The 23,591-nt window shown below is 37.1% G+C and overlaps 1 protein-coding gene across 17 annotated transcripts in view; it reads right to left on the bottom strand.

Annotated features, from left to right (window-relative positions):
* Nucleotides 1-524: 524 nt before the first annotated feature.
* BLTP1 (bridge-like lipid transfer protein family member 1) overlaps nucleotides 525-23,591 on the bottom strand; it is a 127,065-nt gene continuing 103,998 nt past the window's right edge. For 11 of the 17 annotated variants that reach the window (XM_049815140.1, XM_049815142.1, XM_049815150.1 and 8 more), the window contains 21 exons: nucleotides 23,001-23,245; nucleotides 22,194-22,409; nucleotides 20,668-20,848; nucleotides 19,150-19,342; nucleotides 16,820-16,981; nucleotides 16,562-16,701; nucleotides 15,300-15,501; nucleotides 14,683-14,886; nucleotides 14,388-14,567; nucleotides 12,426-12,563; nucleotides 11,799-12,059; nucleotides 10,492-10,642; nucleotides 10,056-10,213; nucleotides 9,343-9,535; nucleotides 8,922-9,139; nucleotides 8,019-8,270; nucleotides 7,280-7,483; nucleotides 5,631-5,825; nucleotides 4,599-4,733; nucleotides 2,157-2,322; nucleotides 525-1,214 (listed from right to left, as the gene is read on the bottom strand). In XM_049815140.1, the coding sequence (XP_049671097.1) occupies nucleotides 998-1,214; nucleotides 2,157-2,322; nucleotides 4,599-4,733; nucleotides 5,631-5,825; nucleotides 7,280-7,483; nucleotides 8,019-8,270; nucleotides 8,922-9,139; nucleotides 9,343-9,535; nucleotides 10,056-10,213; nucleotides 10,492-10,642; nucleotides 11,799-12,059; nucleotides 12,426-12,563; nucleotides 14,388-14,567; nucleotides 14,683-14,886; nucleotides 15,300-15,501; nucleotides 16,562-16,701; nucleotides 16,820-16,981; nucleotides 19,150-19,342; nucleotides 20,668-20,848; nucleotides 22,194-22,409; nucleotides 23,001-23,245 (4,011 nt within the window). In that variant the 3' untranslated portion in view covers nucleotides 525-997. The other 6 variants (XM_049815144.1, XM_049815147.1, XM_049815155.1 and 3 more) reach the window with 4 other exon arrangements.

Genomic DNA, 23,591 nt, shown 5'->3' with positions numbered 1-23,591 from the left:
AGCCTCCTCCTTGGCGCAGCAGCGGCCGCCGATCGGCCCCCACCCCACGCTGTCTGGTCGGTTTCCCGTGCCACCCACCGGAGCAAAGCGGCAACTGGGAGCGGCGAGAGGAGTCACGGGCCGGCATAGGCTCCGCCGGCCGCAGCCGCGCCCCGACCCACTTGCGGCAAGGGGCACGCAGCGGGTGAGCGGGGCACGGGGAAGCACCGGCCGGCGGGGCCGTGGTCGCCGTTGCCTCCGCCGCTTCCTCCCGGCGGCTGGGCGCCGGGTACGACTGCTCACAGTTTCCTAGCGGTCGGGAGCAGGAGCTGGCGGCGCCTTGTTCCAGCTCCCCGGGAGAGGCGAGGGGGGAAGGCCGGTTTCCCGCCTTTGGGGTGTGAGGCGGCCCCCGCCTTGCCCCTGGCGTGTGTAAAACGCGCCTCAGCGTAAGTGATAATTCGATGGAAAGTTACACTTAAAAACGCCTTTTCTTTTTTTTTTTTCTTTAATCAAGGAAGTTGAAACAACAACAACAAAAAGCCCTGTACAGTAGTTAAATTTTATTACAAGTGTAATAAACAATGATTTTTAGCACTAAGGCAATCACAGTTTCATAAGTTATATATATATATAATTTACACAAGTCTACATTGACAAATCAATTACCGTCACATCAACGAGGCGTTTGTGTTATGGCAAATAAAGTTTATGAAAATTCACAGTTAATCTGCAAGTATTTTAAAGATGCAGGAATTGTATTGCACATGATAAAACGGAGGGCGCTGAGGAGCAGATTTACAGTGTTCCAGCTATTCCTTCACAGAATATACATTGGTCATCATCATGCAGTAACTTCAAATACAGAATGGTATCATGTACCACAGTAAACAGTTACTCACAATGTAAGTTTTAAATAGAGTAGCAAAAAGCTGTTAGGTTTCTCTTTAAACCATATTAAAATCTTACAATAAAACACTTTGATAAAATCAAACGGAATTATGGTTGTCACATCATACTTCTAGTATTCTTCTTTGTCTTTTCCTTTCTTTTCCTTCTCATCCTGTAGTGCAGTACCAAGTTTCTTTATAAGGACTGACAAAACTTTGTCCAAAGGATCCATGACACCACGCTGCAGCCACTTAGGAATAGTAGTCCTTGCATGGTGAAAGCCCAGCTTTTGGAGGATGTAGTCAACGCCAACAGGATCAATTTTTCTCCCAGTCCAGGATATTAATCTAAAAAACAATGAATAGGGGACTCCATCTCAAACATATAAATAGAGCAACTGGCATTTGTATGAAAAAACATCAGTTTTTAACACTGTTACTTCTGACCAGCCTAAGTCCAACAGCAAACATGGGTTTTGAACTTAATTTATACAGACGAGCTGAAGATGACCAATGGAATATCCTCTCAAAGAGGATGCTCAAGGAGGCAAAAAAAAAACAGACTGGGGTGCCTCCTGATCACATTTAAATTGATTTTATTATTACTGCCAACACAAAATGTTGCCAACAGTCAAGATTTGTTTGGCCTGGGTTGATGTGTTGTTTTGATATGTGAATGAACACAGGTGCTCCAGCAGTGTCAGCAGAGGTTAAAAAACAAACAGACCCTGACATACAAGAAAAGTCATTTTGTGTGACTGAAAGTGTGTATTGAGAGCAGTGAGTTGCTGCTATACACGCTATTGTTCTGTGCTAAGTTTAAGCTGCCATATAGGAACTACTATATAGTGCTTTTTTATTTTAAGGTGACTGTTTAAAGAACTAAAACGAATGCTGAAAATGGAAAACTGCAAGATTAAAAACCATGTGGCAGAAAATTAATGGACTCTTGTAGGACAGAGTGAAACAGTCATCTGTGGTCCTTAGTGAGTTTAATTTTACTGTATGCTAATTTTGAAGAGCCTCTAACAGTATCTTTAATCTGCATAAATTCTAATCTAGCAGTTAACTGACGTAATAGATAATTGCGTTACCCAGCTTCGTCATGTCCTGGAGCAGGTATCTTTCCTAGCAGCACTAATAGCCAAAGACAAATGCGTTAGCAGCATCCACACAATTGATCCTCTTAGCAGCTGAACAGCATCAGCATGGAAACAATTGTCTTTTGCAGGACAGTACCCACAGATGAAATGCAGAGAGAAGGAGACTGCAGATAAGGCTGCTTGTTACCTGAGCGTAGGTTCCAAATGCCAAGTATTGCACATAAATTCTCTCCAGTCGACTGTAGTGTAAGTAATGCTTTCCTCTGCCTCTTTGTCAGTGGAGCTGTCCTCAATAACACCAACAGAGTTTTTCTGCCCTGGACGAGCAGCCAAAATGCGAGGAGGAAAAATTGCTACAAAGTGGAGAGAGGACAAACCCCATACCAGTCAGTCACGAGCATCTCACTTGAATTCTCTTTGTACATCATTTCAATAAAACAAAAGCACAAATCTCAGAAAAAAAGAGAACCACTTTGTGTTTCAGTATTACAGAATTTCTGGCAAACAGTTTTGGTTTGAACAAAGTGCTAGTAAAAAATATCCTACGAAAACTGTAACAGACACTGGATAACACTGGAATGTGGGATTCTTCCTTCTCTCTGCCAGCCCAAAGCATCCATATACAGGGGCTTTGTTTCAAATTCAACAAAGCACATCACATTCCATAAGCAAAATTCAGACGTGCTCCTAGTTTAGAGAATTTTTTTAGACTGACAGAGTAGTTAGTCTCTGAGGAGGAAGATGGTGGCAGAATAGTTGAATTAAATCTTTGTCCAAAGGCATCAAGGGGACCTGAATGCATGTCTGTCTTGAGTTTTACGTCCTGGGATACAGAAAAGGAACAGCAGGACCTTCTCCTCCAAACAACGTATTTTATAAAATAAAAACAAATCTGTGAATTTGGATTGAATTTTGATTTAAGATATCTTGAGAACAAAATTTTTTGACAGTTCAACCAAAAATAGTTATCTTCCCTTTTTGTTAGTTTCTGCACTTCTTGGACATTTTACTATAAAGTGCTTTTAGAAAGCACTCCTAGCTTTGTTGTACACAATTACACATAAAGAGATTTTGATACGTTAGTTATAAACTTTCAAAATACTGAATTTAATGTGTTTTACATCATATAAGAGTTACATTTATACATCACATAATGTTACATCACATGAATAAATGTAACATCACAGTAATAAATGCAAACTACTATGCACAACACAATTTCACACACACCAGAAAAACAAAATATGCAACTTTCACTATGGTAGTAACTCATCCTTTACACATACATTACTGTGTTACATTACTCTTGTGGCAGCCTTTAAAGAAAAATGTATAGAAATGAGAGTCTAGAGTAGGATTGCTGTGGCAGAATGTGGAAAATTTTAAGATCAGAAGTTGTAAAACAAATAAGCAGCTTTTAATTTCAGTGATGACATCTCTTCTGATATAATACGGAATTATATAATACTTACAGTAAATGTAACATCTGAAATAGTTTTATCTATAATTAACAGTGCTGTTACAATCTTTTCCAAATCTTAATTAGTTTAGTAGGGTTCAGATGCTCGTGGCAGCAATTACTTGTAAAGCATTAAAGCCACTAGGTGATGACCTTCCCTTCAACATGCAGGTAATCATAGAGCGCAGTCAGTCATTCAGTATTGCACTGTTTATTCACCTTAAGTCTGCAACAACAGAAATCACTCTGTGTTTGGCACACTTTACGTAGACATCAAACTCGTCTTCAATTTGCTTTTCTTAGCAAAGACCACATATTGCTTAAAAATCTGTGTGCCAAATTTGAATGCTGCAACTGAACATACTCGTGGAAAAGTGAAGCATTCTGAAGTCACAAAAAAGCATGTCTCTAAATAAACTCCACTGATGAAAGGACTGCAATAAAAGTAATGTAGCTTTCTAAAACAGTTTTCATCTGCATGTACCATCTTACAAAAAGAAAGTTAAACTAAACACCAGCTGTCAAAATAGGAGCAAGGTTATGACTTAAGCAGAAGCTCATCAGTAGTGGGTAAGGAACAGAAATCCAGGAGTTATCTCTGTTCTCTGCAGCATACTGCACATAGGTGCTGCATTGGAGGTGACTGAACTGGTTTTGAACAACCTGCTGTACCTGCACAGTGTAGCAAAGTGCCATGCAGAAATACTAGTACAGCTCCCTGCACGGTGGTGGCACGTTAGCCTAGTGACACCACGAGGTTTGTAAGTTTGTATGCAAAACTACTCTGCTTCCAGTCCTACATCAGCTGACTTAAAATCAGCTCAAGTTATTTCCTGAACAATGTTGCACTTTACAAGAAGTGCCAAAATACCTCTTGGCTTTCAGTCTAAAATAACCCAGAAAAAACATTTTGCTATTGTGTAGTTAAGTTTCACTTATCAGTGACTGAAAAAGAGGTAACTATCATTTCATAGCATTAAGCCCAGATTTCAAGAACATTTAATACTACTTCTGTTGATTTCAATGGAAGCAAAATCAGGCTTAACTTTTTTGAAATTAAATCAATTTTTAACAAGCCAATTCCATTAAAAAATATGGAGATACTTACCATCAAAAAGTTTGACAACTGCAGATTGTCAGACAAGCATTACCTTATAAACAACAACTTACCTTTTTCTTTTTCTTTTAGGTAAGCAGATACCAAGTCATGCAGAAACATGATCAATTCAGCATCCATAGTTACACAAATGTGGTCTGTAAATTCAGTTACTACACTGCATTCCACCTTTGGTTTAACACTTGTATCTACAGTCAGATAAAAATAGTATTAATACCCTTATAAGTACAGACAGTACACACAAAAGTACACAGAATTTGAATACAAATCATTTTCAAATGACATTACATTGCTGTTACTGCACCAGAGACTCAAAAGAGAAGGACCACAATTAACATCTGCGTTGAGCAGCCTCAACATTTTTTAAACAGTTTTCCCATCACAGTAACTTCTGGTATTTTATAAAGGATGTTGAAAATAAAGAAATACTACCAAGCAGCAACCTGGATCATCCTCAACGTGGAAAGTTAGCCTAGAGCAGTATCATTAGCTTGTGCTGTGCTAACAGTGCATGATTTTAGACAGCAAGAAAAGCTGATAGCAGATTTTGCTAGTTTGGCTATTAAAAAAACAACTAAAACCCAATGGGTTGACTTATCTAGCAGTATTGTCCAGGAGCAGGTATGGAGTAAAACCACAGCTCAGCCAAGATAAACATCTACATTAATGTCTTATACCTTCAGAAGCCTTATGTCCCACCAGTTCCAACTGCAGTCTGAAGATACCATTTTGAAAATAAGCATAAAATTTAGGTAACTAGCTCATATTCCCTTTTTCAGAATGGCCCTCCTCTTTAACATTTTAATAAAATAAGAAAGTCAACCCCCTAAAAACAGCCAACCTAGCTGAAATGTTCATATTCATTTCTCTTAGTAAGTTTTTTCTACAGTGACCAGTCTCTGAACTAGATCTTCACTGTCTCAACAGAATTCCCTTTACATTTTATTATGAAATGGTATGCTTTCTTGCAGATCTGCAGTAATTCTCAGATTAAATCTTCTTATCAGCATGGTAGCTTTGTATTTAACCCCTCATTCACGAGAAATAGCTTTGGATCAAGAAAAAACAAATTATGTTTACTGCACCTTGTAATGAAGGCTCTTGGGGCTCTTGAACATGAATAGATTTAAAATCCAGCTGCATTCTTGGCAATGCAAAGATGGTTTCAGTTTCATGGTTGTAACTGGAGCCACCTCTGAAGCCACTTAGCAAGCTTGAGCTTTTCACTGTCGTGCTGCTCTCTGGGTTGTTAGCATCCACATTTCGAAGCAGGTTTAACTCTACATGGACAATGGAAAATTCCTGAATTCAGTAGTCTTTATTAAAAGAGGTTCTTGTCAGCACAGAGCGTGACAAATTTTCACAAAATACATCTCATAATAAGAAGCGGTGAGCAAGTAAGTGTCAGTACCATAACATCTAAGCACTTGGTTAGTTTTTTGGAAGCTTAAAGTCCAAATTTTATTCCTCTGACAACCCTATCACAACTCTGTTATAGTAATGAGCTTTCAGTTAAGATATAGACTGTATGGGTTCAAAGTGTGCCCTTTATGTTTGAAAATATGGTAGTACTTAAAACGAAAAATAAAAGTTTCTGATTAATACAGGTAACACCCAAATTCACTGAGGTAGCATTGCTGTCAGAAATCACTGTTGACCAGGAATCCAAATCTGTCACAAGACTTTTACCACAGTACACATACAACAACTGGAATTAGTTTCCAGTTCTTAAAATTGTGACAAGACAAAAAAGTTAAGAAAGGTTACTATTTCATTGTAAAACTGCTGGTGTATGATTACTGTGAAGATCATATCCTTTATCCTGCTCCCAAAAGCATGGCTACAAAAGGTCCAACAATCAAGTGTTGTTGTTGTTTATATACTTAAATGCTCCGGATGTAGCAAAACAGGGCTGCATAAAAACATCTCACAGACAGTGCCTCTATTTTTGAGCTTCAGCCACTACATCCTGTTGTGTCTTTCGAAAGAAATAAATATTAGTATAGTATATCAATAATTTTAATTTTTTTTTCAAGAAACTATCATCTGCTCATTTCTCACTACATGCTGTATTCTGCTATTTGCCCTTTCACAGAAATGCTACTGGTATCATCCACTGATTCTATGGTTTGTGAGTGAAATAGCAACAGCTGTATTTTAAGATTTCTTTTAACATTATCTTGAAAGTTTTATTTTCCAATTAGCAATGATTTAAAGATATGATTCAAAATGTTTTAAGGCCTAGAAGCAGCTGAAGGTTGAAAAGCTTTACGCAGATGAGTAATTTTGAAGTGTTAGTCGTAAATGGTAACAGAAGCCTAAAATATATTCCCACTTCAACTTAATCCATAAATCCTTCATATACAGCGAAATATATCCTCACATTACAAGATCACAACTGGACATGAAAGAACATTTTTTGCATATATAATGAAAGAAGAAAAGACTAAAACTATTGCAATGCCAGATACATAAACGTCCTGTACACTAACAGAATGTTTTCGCTTTACTGCACAGTTTGAAAAAGGACAGCTCAGTAACACTTCCAGCTGTTCAGCATATTGCTATGCTTCGTTCCACAGTTCACCATAAGGTTATCAAGTAGGAACAACTTTCATTATCTCAAATTCCCTTCTCCCTGTAGCCCACTTGAAATTTAGCAGCTTTTAAACAGCCCAATCTGTACTGCCTGGCCAGCAGAGCAATCCCCAAACTTAATGAACATGAATCTAACCTTCATTCCTTGTGGCTGTAACATAATTGAACCACTCTTTCACGCTGGCAACTCCATGTGGGGGGTTTTCGTGGCGGCGCCTTGTTATCTTTGTGATTGTTGCCATAGGGCTTTCGAGGGCTCCACACGGTTTGGTGACCATAGTGTTATGGCCCAAATGAAAGTCCAGGGTTTGCACGATATATGTGGAGTGTTCACTAGTACCTGTGTTGAAGGTGTGGGTGGCATGGGGTAAGATAGAAAAAAAAAAATGGAAAAAAGCAGCTTGGTAAGGGTAGTAGGATTTCTCCTCTCACAGGTATTTAACATGAATAATTAGTAGCCAGTGGCATTAAAAACTGGCATAAAGCTTGCAAACAACAGAAAAATCAATTCCTCAGTAGCTACAGACAGTAAAAACTTCTCAATATGAAGCCAAATATAAGTAATACGACCATCAAAATTCATCATACAGAAACAAAGGACTACATAAACACAGACATGCCGTTAACAAGGCAGACAATCCACTTTGTAGGCATATTAACAGGGACATACTTTGCATTATTCCACAAAGAAAGCAAATTGGGTAGAGATGGAGAGGGAACAGATCATTATTTTAGGTAAGTGGTATATTTTGGGGAAATAATCTTGATTCAGACTTAAAAAAAATAAGTTTTTCTTTGATTTCTTCTTATGTATCAATACATTCTTAAAACTCATTTAAAGGAATTTATAGAAGTGAGGAAATGGTTTAAATTACCATCTTCCCAAACTTTCTGGGCTTCTGTCCAAAATGCAATATTGGGTTCTTCAAGGTGAAATAAGGCCCACGATTTTGAGCGGAAATTAGGTCCATGAAAACAAGCCAGCGTCATATGGTTTCCATGCAGGCTCATGGATCCTCCAAACTGCATTCCATCTTCTGGCAATGGCATCTGAAATAAGGATATATGGCACCCAGATACCACTTTCAAAACTCCTGGCCAATGGCGATGATGGGCTGCATCCAAGACTAGAAAGTAAACATGCAAAAGTAAGAACAAACTTTAGGAAAGAGAAATATACAGGAAAGATTGGTGCCATATTTATATTTTTAATAAAATGTGGAATTATGAGTGATATTTTCTAATCTATTTTATTGACACTGTTTCATTTTTGTGGTCTAAGGTGGTTGTAGCTTAAGAGTACCTGAACAAGCATACTTGGAAATCAATGACTCATTGTGTTCAGACAAATGATGGTTTCAGCTCATGATTAATAGTAAGTAAGAGTAACATCACACTTCCACTGCTACTCAAAGCAGAAATATTTTTTTTATGAAATAGACTTCAAAACAGACTTTGAAAACTATTTCAACTCTATTGAAATAGTTTGAAAACTGCAAAAAAGATTTTTTAATTTTTTAAACAAAAAATGCGTTTTTTTAACTAAAACCCGAAAATAAGATAATCTAAGTCATTATTGTACCCCAGGTCTAGCAGCGTGCTCAAGACATTTGCATTCTTCATTGAAAGGTTATTGCCAGCTGAAATCTACAGGAAAAATGTACTGAAGATACTATTTCAAGTCAAATAGATATCCTTGCACATATAAAGTCGCTCAGATGAATTTTTGCAATTAAGGCATCCTATTTGGGAAGTATACTATTTTTTGTATGACTTACATTGCTCATGTGAGCTTCTCTCTAAGTTGTTGGCCATTGTCTTGGGAGGGAGATAAGGAACAGGTCCCCAGGTGGACAAAGCTCGCTTGCTTGTATCAAACTGCTGAGTAAAGAACTCCTGGAGTTTCATTCCTATTTTTATTAGGTCTGGTGTAGTTGATCTTGAAATCATCACTTGGAAGATATCCCATTTCAAGTCCCCATGGACAAATATCTCACTAGATATTAAAAATAGCAAAAACATTAGCAGTTGATCTGCTTCCTACTGACAACAAAAAAAACCCAAACAAAAACCACCAACGAACCCTTTGCTTTCTAGCAGATGCTTACATTTTTGGTTAGCAATACTGGACAGAAGACATATAGGCAGACATTGGCCTTATCAAACAATATACATTTTAAACACAAGAAGCAGTATTACCTTTTATCAGAGATGCTCGAGTCCAAAGCATTATACAGATTAATTTTCCATTCATCCTGTAGTTTAAGATCAGCATTACTGAAGATTCCCATTAGGATACTGGACCCCATATAGTCAACACGTGCTTCAGTAGAACCCATGGTAATTTGAATTTTATGACTGGGCTGCTGATTCGGGTGTTCAGAAATATGAGCTGAAATGGAACCAAAGCGATACAGAAATACAGCATTAAAGATAAGAAAAACTGTTTTTCCAGTGATATCACCCTTATGCCATCCACATGAAACAGAGGAGCTGAGAAAGCACTGTTTTTTTCAGATTCATGAGGAAGTCATGACTCTGGTGTACACTAGAACACCCAGCCTCTTTCCAAAGCCAGTTTTACATTTCCCAGATCGTAAGCACTTGTGAAATTCTAGGGGGAGCTGAAATGCTATCAGATCTTTCAGTTGCCATTTGTCCAGACAGCTGAAGGAGGCTGGAGGGTTGCACAACTAGGTAGTGTAATTTTAGAGAACCCTGCGACTGAATCAGCCCCTGATCAGAAGGCTATCCCTTCAGTTCAAAGTGTGTTTCATAGTCAGAATGCACAAGTAAGAATCCAAAGTTTTTATACACTAGCAGATTCACAAAGCAAGGCACTGTGTATATTTTTTGTTTTTCACATTTATTGTCTAGAGCATATAGTAATACCAGGCAGCTTTCCAACTTACCCACCATCTCCAGGGTATTAACATCTATGGTACCTCCAACAACTCCCCCTCTGGAGTCCAACTGTGATCTTCCCAAGCCAACAGACATGCTAATTTCCCGATCTCTGCTGCTACCCACAGATAGACGACCCTGGCTTTTCAAACCACTGGTGGTCCACCTAGAAGAAAGGTGAAAATAGACAACAGTTTTCCAGGCTGTCAAAAGAGAAACTGAAAATTATTTACTGGAAAGCAGTACATAACAGGGTTTAGGCATATGTGACTTCAGGATTAAGCATCTACCAGTATTCATGAGGGGCTTCACAGTTCAAAACTGGAAAATTTAGGATTTTAAAGCTAGAAGACAAGATGCTGACAACAGCCTGTGGGGAAAACGTCTTTTTGCCCCCAGAACTCCACCATCTGTTAAAACATCCTTGATATGTTTAATACTTACGTAGTATTGCCCATTACATTGCTCATATTCATTTGAACATTTAGTTGTTTTAGGTTCATAGCAAATACAACCAGTGTTTCCCACGGTGTTCCTTGCTGGCTTCCAGCTTTATTTGACTTATTAAATGGAGTTGATGTTTTTGAGAGAGTATCTAAACAAAAAAGTAGACAAAAATTTTAATTATTCCACATGCTAGGAAAAACTGGCAGAATATATCCATTCTACATATTACAAAAGGACAGACTAACACTGTATTTAAGGAGCACCACAAAACTACAAGTGAGGATAAGTGGGATCTAGAGGATATGCAATATGCGTTGCTTTAGTTATCATAGAAATTGACTCATTTTACACATTTATTTTTACTAGTATCTTTAAGAGAAATGATTTTTAATTTGCAGTCAGTCATGCAAGAGCATATTTGAAACTATTTAGCTATTTAAAAATACCAGTGTATTCAGAAAATGAATTATTAGTATTTGAATATTCAGGTAGCAGTTATCTGCACAAGTGCCAAGTCAGAATTTCAAGTATTAGGGTTTTCCTTGCTCTTCTCACAAAAACCCTGGCAATACACTTATAAGCCTGTGCAAAATTGCATTTCCTATTAACAAACCACTCTACCAGCCATAAATCCTTCTCCAACTGTGTCTTCTCCTAAAAAACGATCATATATAACATCTTGTTTGCATTCAAAATAGACAAAATACCTGTCCTTTCTTTTCTCACAGATAGTATTCCTTGACTAAAAATAAGTACCATACTTCTAAATCTCCTATCTATATCTAATGCCATAATGTCGTGGTTCCACACAGCCAGTTGCTGTAAGATACAATACAGTAACATCTGTAGTAAAAGAAAGTAAAAGTTACTTTATTTCTTATATAGAAACTATCCTTATTTAGACCTCTCAGTATGAGCCCAAAGTCTCAGATGAAATGAAGTAACTGACCTCACCTGTGAGCTGTGACATTGACCCTCTGCTACGGGCATGGTAATTGCTTGGATGAGAAGAGCCAAGAAGATGACAATGCAATCATGTTAAGCTAGAGAACTCATCTAATCCCAGCTAAACACCTCCTGCTCTAGTAAAAGAAAGTCCAATTTCATAGAAAGTATGCTAACAAACTGCACTTTGATTCATCCATTTCAGACATTTTCCTTTCTCTAAGCCATTGACTGTCCACTACCAGGCACAGTGGAAAAGAGTATTTTATGGTTGCTTTCTACAAAGCAGTAATGACTACTTTTTTCATACAACTGAGGGAAATACTTTAAAAAAATTGAAGAAATCATTGTCTACTAACCTCTCTGAGGCACTGAAGAGTCAGACACACTCCTGGATCTTGTAACAGCTGGAGACTTTAAGCTATGAGATGCTGTCCCAGGTGACATACTGCTGCTTGCATTATGTTCACTAAAAACATTAGGTGACTGTGCCATGTGTGTAAATGAAGCAGATTGGCAGGGCTGCTCCCATGTCCTACAGTATGCTTTCCGTGATGATTCAGGAGAAAGATGCTGGCTTACCCCTTCAATTGAATCTGGTGTTCCAGGACCCGATGCTACTAGAAAAAAAAGCAGCACATGAAAGGCAGAAAAACGAATTAATTTTTGTTTAACAATATCCTCCCATATACCAAGAAGTATTTGGAGAGTGTAAAAATGTATTTAATTTATCATAACTAAAGGTTTTCTACTGTCTTAATTAATATAAGCTCTTTAAATACTTCAATTACCTACTTTAGAATTTTTCCATTTCTTCTTTCTAGAATTTTCTATTAAACTTATTAGAGTGACTGTATATTGAGTAAATTATAATACATTTATATCTAGTCACATACGTAATAACACACAGGTAATAAAAGTTTATAAAATTCCTACTATAACTCCTTGTACAAAAAGGTTTTTCATGATAAGAAGCAGCATCTTACCTGGCAGATTTATTGTTTGATCACCTAGGAAAAGCCGTCTAGCAATGCTTCTCCTGTACCAAGCCCTTGGAAAGGCTAGAATCTCACTGAGTCGGCGCATATCGTATTTAAAAGAAGCAGACCCTATATCACAGACAGCTGAAAAAGAAAAAGCATATACGCACAACTGTAAACTCTCAGTAGTAACAGGTTTTGGTAACCAAATCTAATTAATAGGTGTTCAATACAGTCAAATACTTCTTTACATAGCAATATAGTCTCTGCTGTAATGAAAAAATAGTTTTCCTGAGGTGTTGCCATTTCTCCAAATCCAATATTAGATACAAACACATTTTATAAAGGCAAGATGAAACCTAAGAATGTAACTGATGTTGGGTCCTACTTGTGTTGTATGTGCCTCAGACTCCTCATCTGAGGGCTTTAATGGCAGATAATCACAACCATTCTGCTGTTTGCCCAGTAAGTCAAGATCCCATGTGCAGTGGGGGAAAATAAATAAATAACAAATCTCTAAACCCCACTTTTACTTTAAGGTTCCTTGAGTATTCAGGAGTCCAACTCTCACTGTAGCTTCATAGGCACCTGGTGGCAAGGTGGTGAAATTTGACAACTAGTAACTGAACACAGACTGTAGAACTACCTCACCAAGTTAGACATGCAGCAGCGCAGCCAGAATTAAGATAATAACACACAGCACATGTCAGACTAAGAAAGAATAAACAACAACAAAACCCCCAAAAAGATAATGAAGAACACTAAAAAGGCAGCTTGTGATCCTGGAGATTTGATACCACATTTAATTGTGCTACATAATCCATTTTGATTCCACCCCCTCCCCCCCAAGGGAGATGGTGTGAAAACTAGACTATTTCTAGTTTTCATATAAAAAAAAGGAAAAAAGGGTGAGTGTAAAATATTTTATCCTATTCAGGTAACAAAAGAGATCTGTGAAATACCTCTTTACTCCAAAATAATGACTTGAAATCGCTTCCTTCTGATAATACCTGACAGAAATATCTGCAATACAACTAAAATGACATGTAACTTGAAGCTGACTAAACACAAACTATTTAGACTTTATCTCTGCGGTAGGTTGGCCACAGCTAACAGCCAAATGCCCACCGAGCTCCTCACTCATTCCAATCTCCTGTGGGAAAGGGAGAAAACAGAAGGAAGGCAAGGAGACTTGTGGATTGAAGTAGCAACAGTTTAACAGGGAAAGCATAAGCTGTGCATGCAAGTGAAGAAACAAAAATTATTCACTGCTTGAATTCACTGCCCATTGGCAGGCAGATGTTTAGGTATTTGCTGGAAAGCAGTGCCTCAGCACACCTAACAGCTGCTTGGGAAAACAAATGCCATAACCACCAATATCCCCCCTTCCTCCTCCTTTCCCTGAGCTTTTATTACTAAGCACAACCTCATATGCTATGGAATATCCCTTTGATCTGTTTAGGTCAGCTGTCCTAGCTGTTTCCCCTCCTGGGCAGAGTGGGAAAGAGAAAAGGCTTTAAGGCTGTGCAAGCACTGTTCAGCAGTAGCCAAAACATTGGTGTTATCAATACTGTTTCAGCCACAAATTCAAAGCACAGCACCATATGGGCGGCTATGAAGAAAGTTAACTCCATCCTAGCCACAGCCAGTACAATCTCAAAACATTCAATGGTCACATTAAGTCACACAGACTGGTGTCAGGGACCTGTTTGAACAAGCCCATTTAGTTATATTAAATGAATCAAGAGCCTAAAAAGAGGTGCATCTGCAAATAGGTACTCCAAGTACCATTAAAATTTAATGTATCAATCCCTACTTCACTCAAAAAAGCAAAAAATTTTACTACACACTACAAGTAGGTGACTCTCATATAACATTTACAGAAGCTGCTGAGAGTAAAGTCTGTCACTGGAACAGCAGTTCTCTGATTAGCTGAACAGATGGAATTAAAATGAAACAAGCATTTACCAGATATGTTTATCAATGTAGTATCTATCTTGCTGGTACTTTTGCTTGCAGACTGACTCTCAAAAAAGGAGGAACCTCCTGAACGCCTTATTCGTGACAGGCTGACTTTCACAAACTCTAGGTTAATGCTCAAAGAATCCTTCCGGCCAGTGACCGAAGTTGGTTCCTCATCCACATTACCTAGAAATAGAAAGGAAAAAGTTTAATCTTCTGTGACCTTTTCAAATCTTCAGTTCAGAAAACCGTGCCAAACTTGAACAATGTTCCTTAAAGCAAACAAAAACTTGTTCTGTACCTAAAGCTCCTGATCCAGGGGTTAGAGCAGTGACAGCAGATTTTTGTTTTCCAGCTCCATATGGATGGAACACGTAAAGAGAAAAGTCAGACATGCAGGCAGTAAAGCTCAGGCCTGAAGAGCTGCTACTAGAAGTAGTCAAGTCTGACTGACTGCTGCTGTGCCGTGTTCTGCCAAGAGGGCTGCCTAGTCCAGGTGATGAACCTGAAGACAAATTTTTTTTTTGCAAAAGTTAGTTTTAGTATGAAAGCATTTTCAAACATGGAATAATACTGACTGTTAACAGCAATATTAAACAGATCAAACGCACATCGAATTATGCCCTTGTAGCAGCAATGCAGCTTAAATATTTTATGTGTTGATGCTAGCCTTCTATAAGAGATAACTGAACTTGCTTAACCAATGCAAAAAAACCCTCCAATATACTGTATCTGTGCAAGCTTTTATGGGAAACTGATACAACATGAAAAAATCCTACTGAACTCACTCAAACATAAATGTCTATCTAGCCTTCAGGTGTGTAAAAGCTTATCTTCTGCTCTAATTTTAGACAACAGAACATTATATTTATTTATGCTACAAGCTGTATATAGTATAAACATTCATATACATATTACCTGGTGCTCCAGATTTACTAACTGAATTCTTTGAGCCACTCTGTGAAGTATTGCCACCAATTGACACATTTTCTGATGGGTACGTTGTGCCTAATGTTTCCAGTTCTCCTCGGTTTGAAGAGAAAACAAGATCCAGGGAAGGCAACTTCAGCATACATTCAACTCTTGATACCGGCAAGCAACTGAACTTAATTTGAGAGGGCTGAAAGACAGAAAGAAAATAAAGCGTTCAATGAACAAATACAAAATACTAAAACCATCCCAAATTTGGCTTATAAAGTGCTATTTATTTATTTTTTAAATCTAAGCAAATTACAGCCTTTTCAGACTGGTATTTAGAATTAGTAAGATGACTGTATACAAATGGATATAGATACATTAATTTCAGGCAATCCCTCCAACACCAGGTCTATTATTTGGATCAGTTTTTGGAAAACTTCGATACAGGAAGCCTGGATGCAGCAGAGGACATGTACATGCCCCTCTCTTCCTCCTCCCCAAGTCCATTCATAGCTTATCTTATGTGAGAACTATACAGAATCACTTGAGGTGATGCCAAAAGCCTCAGCTCCCCTCAACATATTCTTGGCCAGATGAGTTTGCAAGTAAAAGCTGAGAGAGGCTACAGATTGTTGTGGTTAATTTTCATAGGCATAAGCCCCGTCCCCCATCCGTTAGAATATGTTGTTCAATTTGGGAACATAATCAAATTTATACCAGGAAAAATGTAATAGCAATGCTCAGATCAAGCTCGAATGCTCTGAATCACTCTGCAGTAGCCCTTTTCTCTCTTACACATATAAAAAGCCCAGGCACATCAAATATTAAGCAGTATGAATAATGCCTTGTAGATGATAACTGTACATTCCTACATTTTCCATATAAACTGAGAAAATCTTTAATTATTATTTTTGTTTTGTAATGGTACCTATAAACAATGGATAGAAATACTAGTTATGAAAGATAATAAAAAAAAACAAAACTCCAAAAGAGACTAGTAAGAAGTAATGATTAAAGAAGTTTGAGAGCTTTTGTGACTTCTCAAAATAGCTCATTTCTTTGGTCTCCATGGGACCAAAATATGTCAGAACTGCTGAAATAAGTCCTATTTTATCATCACACTAGGCATTAATATCTTAGAAAAGACACTTGAAAATATTGTTATTTTTTTATTTTTTAAAATGCAAACTTAGAAGCATGGATTGTCTCAAAGACTGTGACTGAAGTTACTCACTATGCTGAATGTTGAGTTAAAACCTCACCTGAACTCGTACATAAACCACCACGTCTACAGGGAAGGATGAATATGCTGATGTTGAGGATGATACTAACGATGTTGTGGATTCTTCTAAGGGATCTTGTATATCGAATTGTCCCATATCTTCATCCTGTGAACTAACAGCTTTTAACAAGTACAAGAACTCATTAGAAAGTGGAATTTAAAGGGAAGAGGAGCTCAATGCCACCAGAAGACAAGAAGGAAAAAGGCTAGATTACTAGAATACAAATACGCAACTTACCTGTGTAATTTCTTTCAATGGGTGTAATTGGAATGGTTTCAAGAGCTTTCTCTAGAAAGTCCAGTAAACATGGGCTAATCACCATTTCCTCTGGCAACGACTGGAGCGCAACCCATGCATACAGTTTAGCGGTTTTCACTCCACCACTTCCTTTCCCTTTGGCTGCAACATTTAGAAGATAAATTTGTCTAATGTAATACCACTCAACAGTAACTGATAAACATTAGAAGGTAATTCATAACTAACAGCGGTTTCCTCTAATTCTCTATATCATCATCTGAAAAAGCATAAATCAGATCAGTTTGAAAAAATTAAGCCATAAGTTTTCACCAAGAAACTGTGCAAAATCAACTATTAGTCTGTCATGCTTGATCGTAATTCCATTGCGTATGTTCTTGACGAAGCACACTTACATCGTTGTCACCATTTTGCTTTTTAAAAAATAGCACTGAAGTCAGACACACACAATTCTTCTCCAAATACACAATGCAAAGTAACCACAGTTGACTGGAAGTCAAAGTGGAATTTAAGAAAAAACAAATACATGAGCGTGGGAAGAATGTCAGTTTAAACTGAGAAAATACATCAAAAAAGTAAAGCTGTAAATGACAAGTCCTACTATATTAATGCAAATTATAACTAAAGATTCTAAACAACCATTTTTAAAAGCTTGGAGCTAGCCAGAGTATAAACTAATAAAAAGACTGTTTTCTTCTAATTCTGTGGAAGAGGCTGGCACATGGATCCATGCTCACAAAAATGTAAACATGCACAGAAGGTATTAGTACCAGCTCAATTACTTTCTCTATGAAATACAGCTATTAGAATGGAGATAAACGAAGATATTGATTTTAAGTTCTCCAATAAAAATATAAACATTAACTAAAAACTAAAACAGAGGTTAAAAATCCTTTTATTTGCTACAAAAACCAAGCACTGAATTTTCATTCTGTGCAAACTATTCTGTCTAGTGCCTCTGACTAGACTGTCCTATCTTGCTCTTACTGGAGACGAAAGACAATAAGACAAGGTGATTTCCATTCCAGAGAAAAGGTATTATAAAAAAAGTAATATAGATAACAATGAAAGTGTTTCAAAACATTTCAGAACTAATAAATATTTATAAAAATACAAGACAAAGAAATACAGTAATTGCAATCCCTAGTTTTGGGAGACATTTATATCATCATACAAGTGCAACTTCCGTAAGCCCCCACCAAGTGTAGAACTTGGACATAAACCCAACAAGACTCAGTAACTGTACGTGACATGGTAAAAATTAAAAGGCAATGATTGGAAAGAGGATAGGACAATACATAAAAAAATTGAAAAAAAGCAGTATAAAACAAGATTATACAACATTCAGTAATCATAAAGAGGATGGACACTTAAAGGAGTAATAGCTAATGGCTCAACAGCACAGACAATTGAGGAAGGTGTCCCCATTTCACTGTTCTCTTCCAGCATCTCTGCTGCTTTTATTAAAAAACAAAAAAAAAGCCCAAACAAACAAAAAAAAACACCAACAAAAACAAACAACCCATCCACACAATTTTTTTCAGTTATTAATTTTGCCTGCTCATCAAATTTTGACAAAATTTTGGCTTTGTTTTTAAACTGATATTCAAATGCCAAAGAAGAGAAGAGTGAATGTCTCAGAAGTTGGAGGTGTGGAGGTGCAATCTACGTACCTCTAGATCTGCCATGATGTAACAACGGACTCCTGCTTGAAAACAGGAATCATTGGTGATAAAACAAAACTTTAAGTACTATTTAAGGGCCTGCAACAGTTGAGGACACTTATCTGGTATTTTGATTAATCAAATACATCTAAACAGCTGCTTCAGTACTACAAGAAATAACCTAGTTCCAGAAAGCAATAATTTACACATTACTTGTGCAGCAGAAAGCACTTAAAAGCTGAAAGTATTCTTTGAATAGTGTAATGTATGGAAGCAAGGATTCATCTGATTTTTTTTTTCCTTGAATTATGAAGAATAAAGCAGTCAGCATTCACTTTTTGTACAGATACTTAATGCTTTCCAGTAATAAGCATTATTTTGTTAAATGAAAACAGGAGAAGGCAGCTCATCACTGGGATATGGCGATTTATGACAGAAATATTACTGAGACTGGTTTGGCAAGAGATTTCTAAAAATGCAGCTTTATGAACTGCATTCATGCTTCTGGGATCAGGTTTCTGCAGCCAAAATTAAGACTTGGTAAATACAGTGCTTCAGGTAATGTACAGACAGATCTAAAGCTAGTAGATTACATGAAGGAAAGATATATATCCATGATAGTTTTAGAAGGTTATTGTCTCTAAGTACCTGATGGGATGGGTGGGGGTTGGGGAGGAAGTAAGGTGTTAGTCTTGCTGTGGATAGTGCTAGATAAAGGAGGAGATGTGGCAGTATCTTTCATACCATACAGCTTGGACTCTTTGGAAAGGGTTCTTGGCAAAGAGGATCCTCGAGAAGTATTTGGCGATTCAGTCTTTAAAGTCTTAGAGTTGTAGTGCAACTGGAAAGCAAAGAAAGATCAGTTTACTTCATACAAGTAGGTCAATTTCCATACAGTAGTTTGGTGTCACTCCTTCCCTTCAAAAATATTTATTTTTTCATTATTTACAAAAATACCATTGTAAGATATGTTACATTCCAATGTTCTACAGATATAGCTGGTGCACATAAAGATCTGAAATCTTCGTATAAAAAAGATAGATTAATTAATAAACTATTAAAAAAAATATCAAGGAAACACAGAGAAACAGAGGAAATGAACTATTTAGGAACAATGCCTAAAGCTTGCTCCTCGCTTTGTTACATCATACACATCCTGTGCCACCAACTATTTGTTCCTGTCCGCATAGCTTGCTTTCTGTCTTAGTGCATGGTGGAACTATTCCACTGCTAAACACCGGCATACAGAAAGTTGCCTAAAAAATAAAAATAATAAAATATTCCAAGAGTTGTGCATAATACACTATCAATGAGAATATAGAACATAACAAAAGCTGTAGAGAATGTTTAGTTATTCCTAAATTTCACTAAGAGCAACGGGCAGGACCTGAGGCATAACTGTTATCCCTGAAGATAGCCTGGAATACTAGAAAACGGACACACATAGCCCTTCCACATCAAAAGACTAAAAAAGGCAGGCTGTTTCAGGTGCAGAGCATTTGATTTATGGCATTGCCTCAACTGAATTGAATGAAGTTTCCATGCAGCAGTGACCTATTTTTCCTGTTCTTACTCCATAGGATTTCAAATCACAAATACAAGAACATTTCTGTTGTGACCCTTTCTTACTAGGATATAGAAACAATGATTAAAAACCAAAGGAGTGCACAGTTAGATGGTGTTTGAGAGAACATTGTCTTAAAAAAATAGTTTCTATACCAAGACTCTGACTGCTGTAGTAAGCAACACAGAAAACATAGTAAGAGAGCTTTATGTTTTAGTGGGCCAACTACTAAGCTGTCCTTCCCATGAATTACCAAAAGTGAACGTCTCTTCCTTTATTTAAATAGGGCATACAATTACGTAATATCATATACATTGTTATGGAGTATCATTTGACATAGTTCTATTTCTGATGGTATACAGAAGATTTTCTGTTTTCCCACCCAAGAAAATGAGGGTAAAAACATCTATTAGTTTTCAGTGTAGTATTACAGAAATCATTATTCTTATTTTAGCAGTATCTACACAACTGAAAAAAGATTTTGCTGAGGCGCTCTGTATATATGAACTTGCACATAGTGTAACAATGTATTTGGTTTGCAACCCTACTTGAGCAGAGACAAAGAGCAAGTGCTTCCCTGCTGAGTTATACCCTCCTTTTACCTTTACATCCACCCCAGGAATATAAAACACTGTTGTTTCCACATCACTAGATTTTGTCTGTAGAGATGATGGCACTTTCTTGCCAGCAAGTAAGTGAGTAGTAGATGCATAATTAGTTTGAAATTTCTTCTTTTTTGAAGGAGACTCTTGATCCAAACTTCTGGAACTCCGATCATAGCTCCTAAAATAAATACACTGCATGTTATTAAAGCAAGCTTAATACTCTTATTAATAAGAGTATATTTTCTAGTATTAAAAAGCCTGTCTAAAACAAATTCATAGTATCAACTATATAAGGAAGCATTTCAATCTCTGCTTTACTGTTTACTTCCTGTAATCTCTACTCTCTTTCTGTCTGCCCACTCTGGTTTCACCATTTTCATTATGAGATTATTTCAGGCAATAAAATCTACAAAATTATTGTTATGTCATAAGAGAAACACCTTCCAATGCTCTGTACTCATACAGTCGAGTTCATCTACATTACCCAACATGATCTGTGAAAACTCTTTGATATGCAGAAAACACTTATCAATTTTCCTTCTCTGCTGTAAAGCCTGTCTTCATATAAATTCTGAAGAGATTCTTTTTCCTTCTGTATCAGTTCTTAGAAAAAAAAGTGTCTTGGAAAGACAGACACCAAATTGCTTTCTAATTACAGATCTCCTATGTATACCTCTCAGTAAGAAAAAGTATTTCTCATTTGTTCCTGTTTCTAACTATTAGAGTTAAAACAAGTAAATCTCATTTCCTTACACTATGCTACTAAAAAATTATTTTTGTTGACAAATAAGTTTCTTAAAATTCACCACATATTAATAACATATTGCATTTTAAAACAGTAATGTAAAGCTGCCATTAGATCCCCAATCACATATATGTGAATAAAGGAGAATTTAAAGACTGAGAATGAGATAAAACCTCATTAAGATCAGATGTAAAGTACTCGTTTTGCCTCAGATAATTTTAAAAAAATGCATTTCATTAAGCAAAATACATAATACACTCAGAAAATAATGGGAGCCCTCAGAGATCATGAGAAAATACACTAGCAGTCCCACTATTAGTCAAACTGTTACGTGGATTTACTAAGCTGTAAAGTTACTTCTTTGGAAGCTGACAAAAAAAAATATATCCAAGTGCTTTGAAAGCCTAACGTTTTGTTAGGCTTGAAAGCCTAACATTTTGTTATGAAAGATAAAGCATGATTTTAAAAAATAAAAACAGGAGAGAGGCATATGCTGATTCTTGGTCAACAAATGCAACTGCTCATGCCATACTCGGCCATAACAATTGCAACTTAGGGTGATGCTATAAAGTAGTGATAATTACTATGAATAAAGTGATGGTAACTAATGCATACATTTTCTATGCTTTTCAAACATGTCAGTGCTTAAGAATCATTACTTATCGCACATATGGTCATAACTTAAGTGATGGAAATATCAGACAGACTTAACAGCTAAAGCAGAATAAAATACTCTTACCCTGTTCTTCATAAGGTGACTATGGAACACGTTTCTTACCTTCGTAAACTAATGTCATCATGTTCTTGTTGAAGCATTGTAGGGTGCAGTACACATTTTCCACAATCAATTTCAACCCTGATATCGAGTTCAAAGTCAATATTTCTCTCCGTGGTTGTGCCAGTCATACTTCTGTTGGTAGGGGTTGTTGGCCAGCGCTCAGTGAACAGTTGGTGGACAGCAGCGAAGCCTGTTGCTTTCTTGCGAGAGGTACTCCTGCGCAGGCACAATTGTGGATTAGATATTAGCATGACATTTACCTGAACAGGCAGTAGGAGGCATTCTTAGACTATGTCCACACTCAGTATCTAATCTTTTAAGAACTGTTCTGGAAAAGGCCTGATCTGATACACAGCAATACAGTGATCCCTCTTCCATTAACACATTACTAAGTATCCTTTCTTAGTACAGGGTACTACAAAGAACTTACCCTTTCTTAAATTCTCAATCAAGAAAACGAACAAAAAGATACATGCAATAATTTTCATATTTGTAAATGTTTACATTATGACACGCGCTTTCTGGACGTATAATCACTGGATAAAACTAAAAGTTACGCTGTATTTGACAAATCTGTCATCTGGTCCCACTAAAACCTGCCCCATGCCTCAAAAACCTCACTTTCCAAGTTATTTTGTTCTGTTCCAAGTCCTGAAATTTCTAACAGTTGCCTCCTTTTCAGATCAGAATTCCTCCTTCCCTCACAGTCACCTCTGCCTTCATCAGTAACAGATTTTGTAGCTTTAAAGTCAATATTTCAATTGTATTTTCTTAATTTCTGTTTTCTTCCTTAGGACCGTTACTTACGGTGGTTTCCTATAAAAATATGTCCTCTCTCTTTCATGGTCATCCTCCTTCTCAGAGTCCTCACTGCTTGATGATAAGCTGTCATCCCGGCGTCCTTCTTCAGGCTGGAAGGGAATGCCGGGTGAGAAGACTACTGGAGTTTTGGGTGAACCAAATACTGAGCATGAGCCTTCACTAGTAGATGAGTAATGGGAGGGACCATCAATAGTTACAGACAAAAGGTCCATTTCTGTCTCCTCTGGAAACTGATTATAAAAAGACAAAAAGATATTAAATTTCCACAGATATAATTTCCATTGCGAATGCATTAGATAGCTCTGGAAATAAAAAAGCAAGACTGCTATGAGAAACTCTGATTCCCAAGTTCCTCATAATACAGATATAGCAGGTGTAGAAATTGCAAGGCAGATTATGAAAAAGAAAGAAATGAAAGCTTGGTGGGGAGGCGTTTGCCATTGGCTAGTGATTGAGCTCAATCTGTTAGCTAAATACGTATCATGCTCTGACCAATTCACACGATCGGAAGGAATGGAAACATTTGATTTAAATTTAAGAAATATTTTGAAAGAAAAGAACAAAAGGCAGCAAAAA

This window comes from Accipiter gentilis, chromosome 12, assembly GCF_929443795.1.
Source record: "Accipiter gentilis chromosome 12, bAccGen1.1, whole genome shotgun sequence".
NCBI classification, from domain to species: Eukaryota; Metazoa; Chordata; class Aves; order Accipitriformes; family Accipitridae; genus Astur; species Astur gentilis.
Note: the sequence above shows the minus strand (reverse complement) of the source record. Positions and strands in the feature narration are given on the sequence as shown.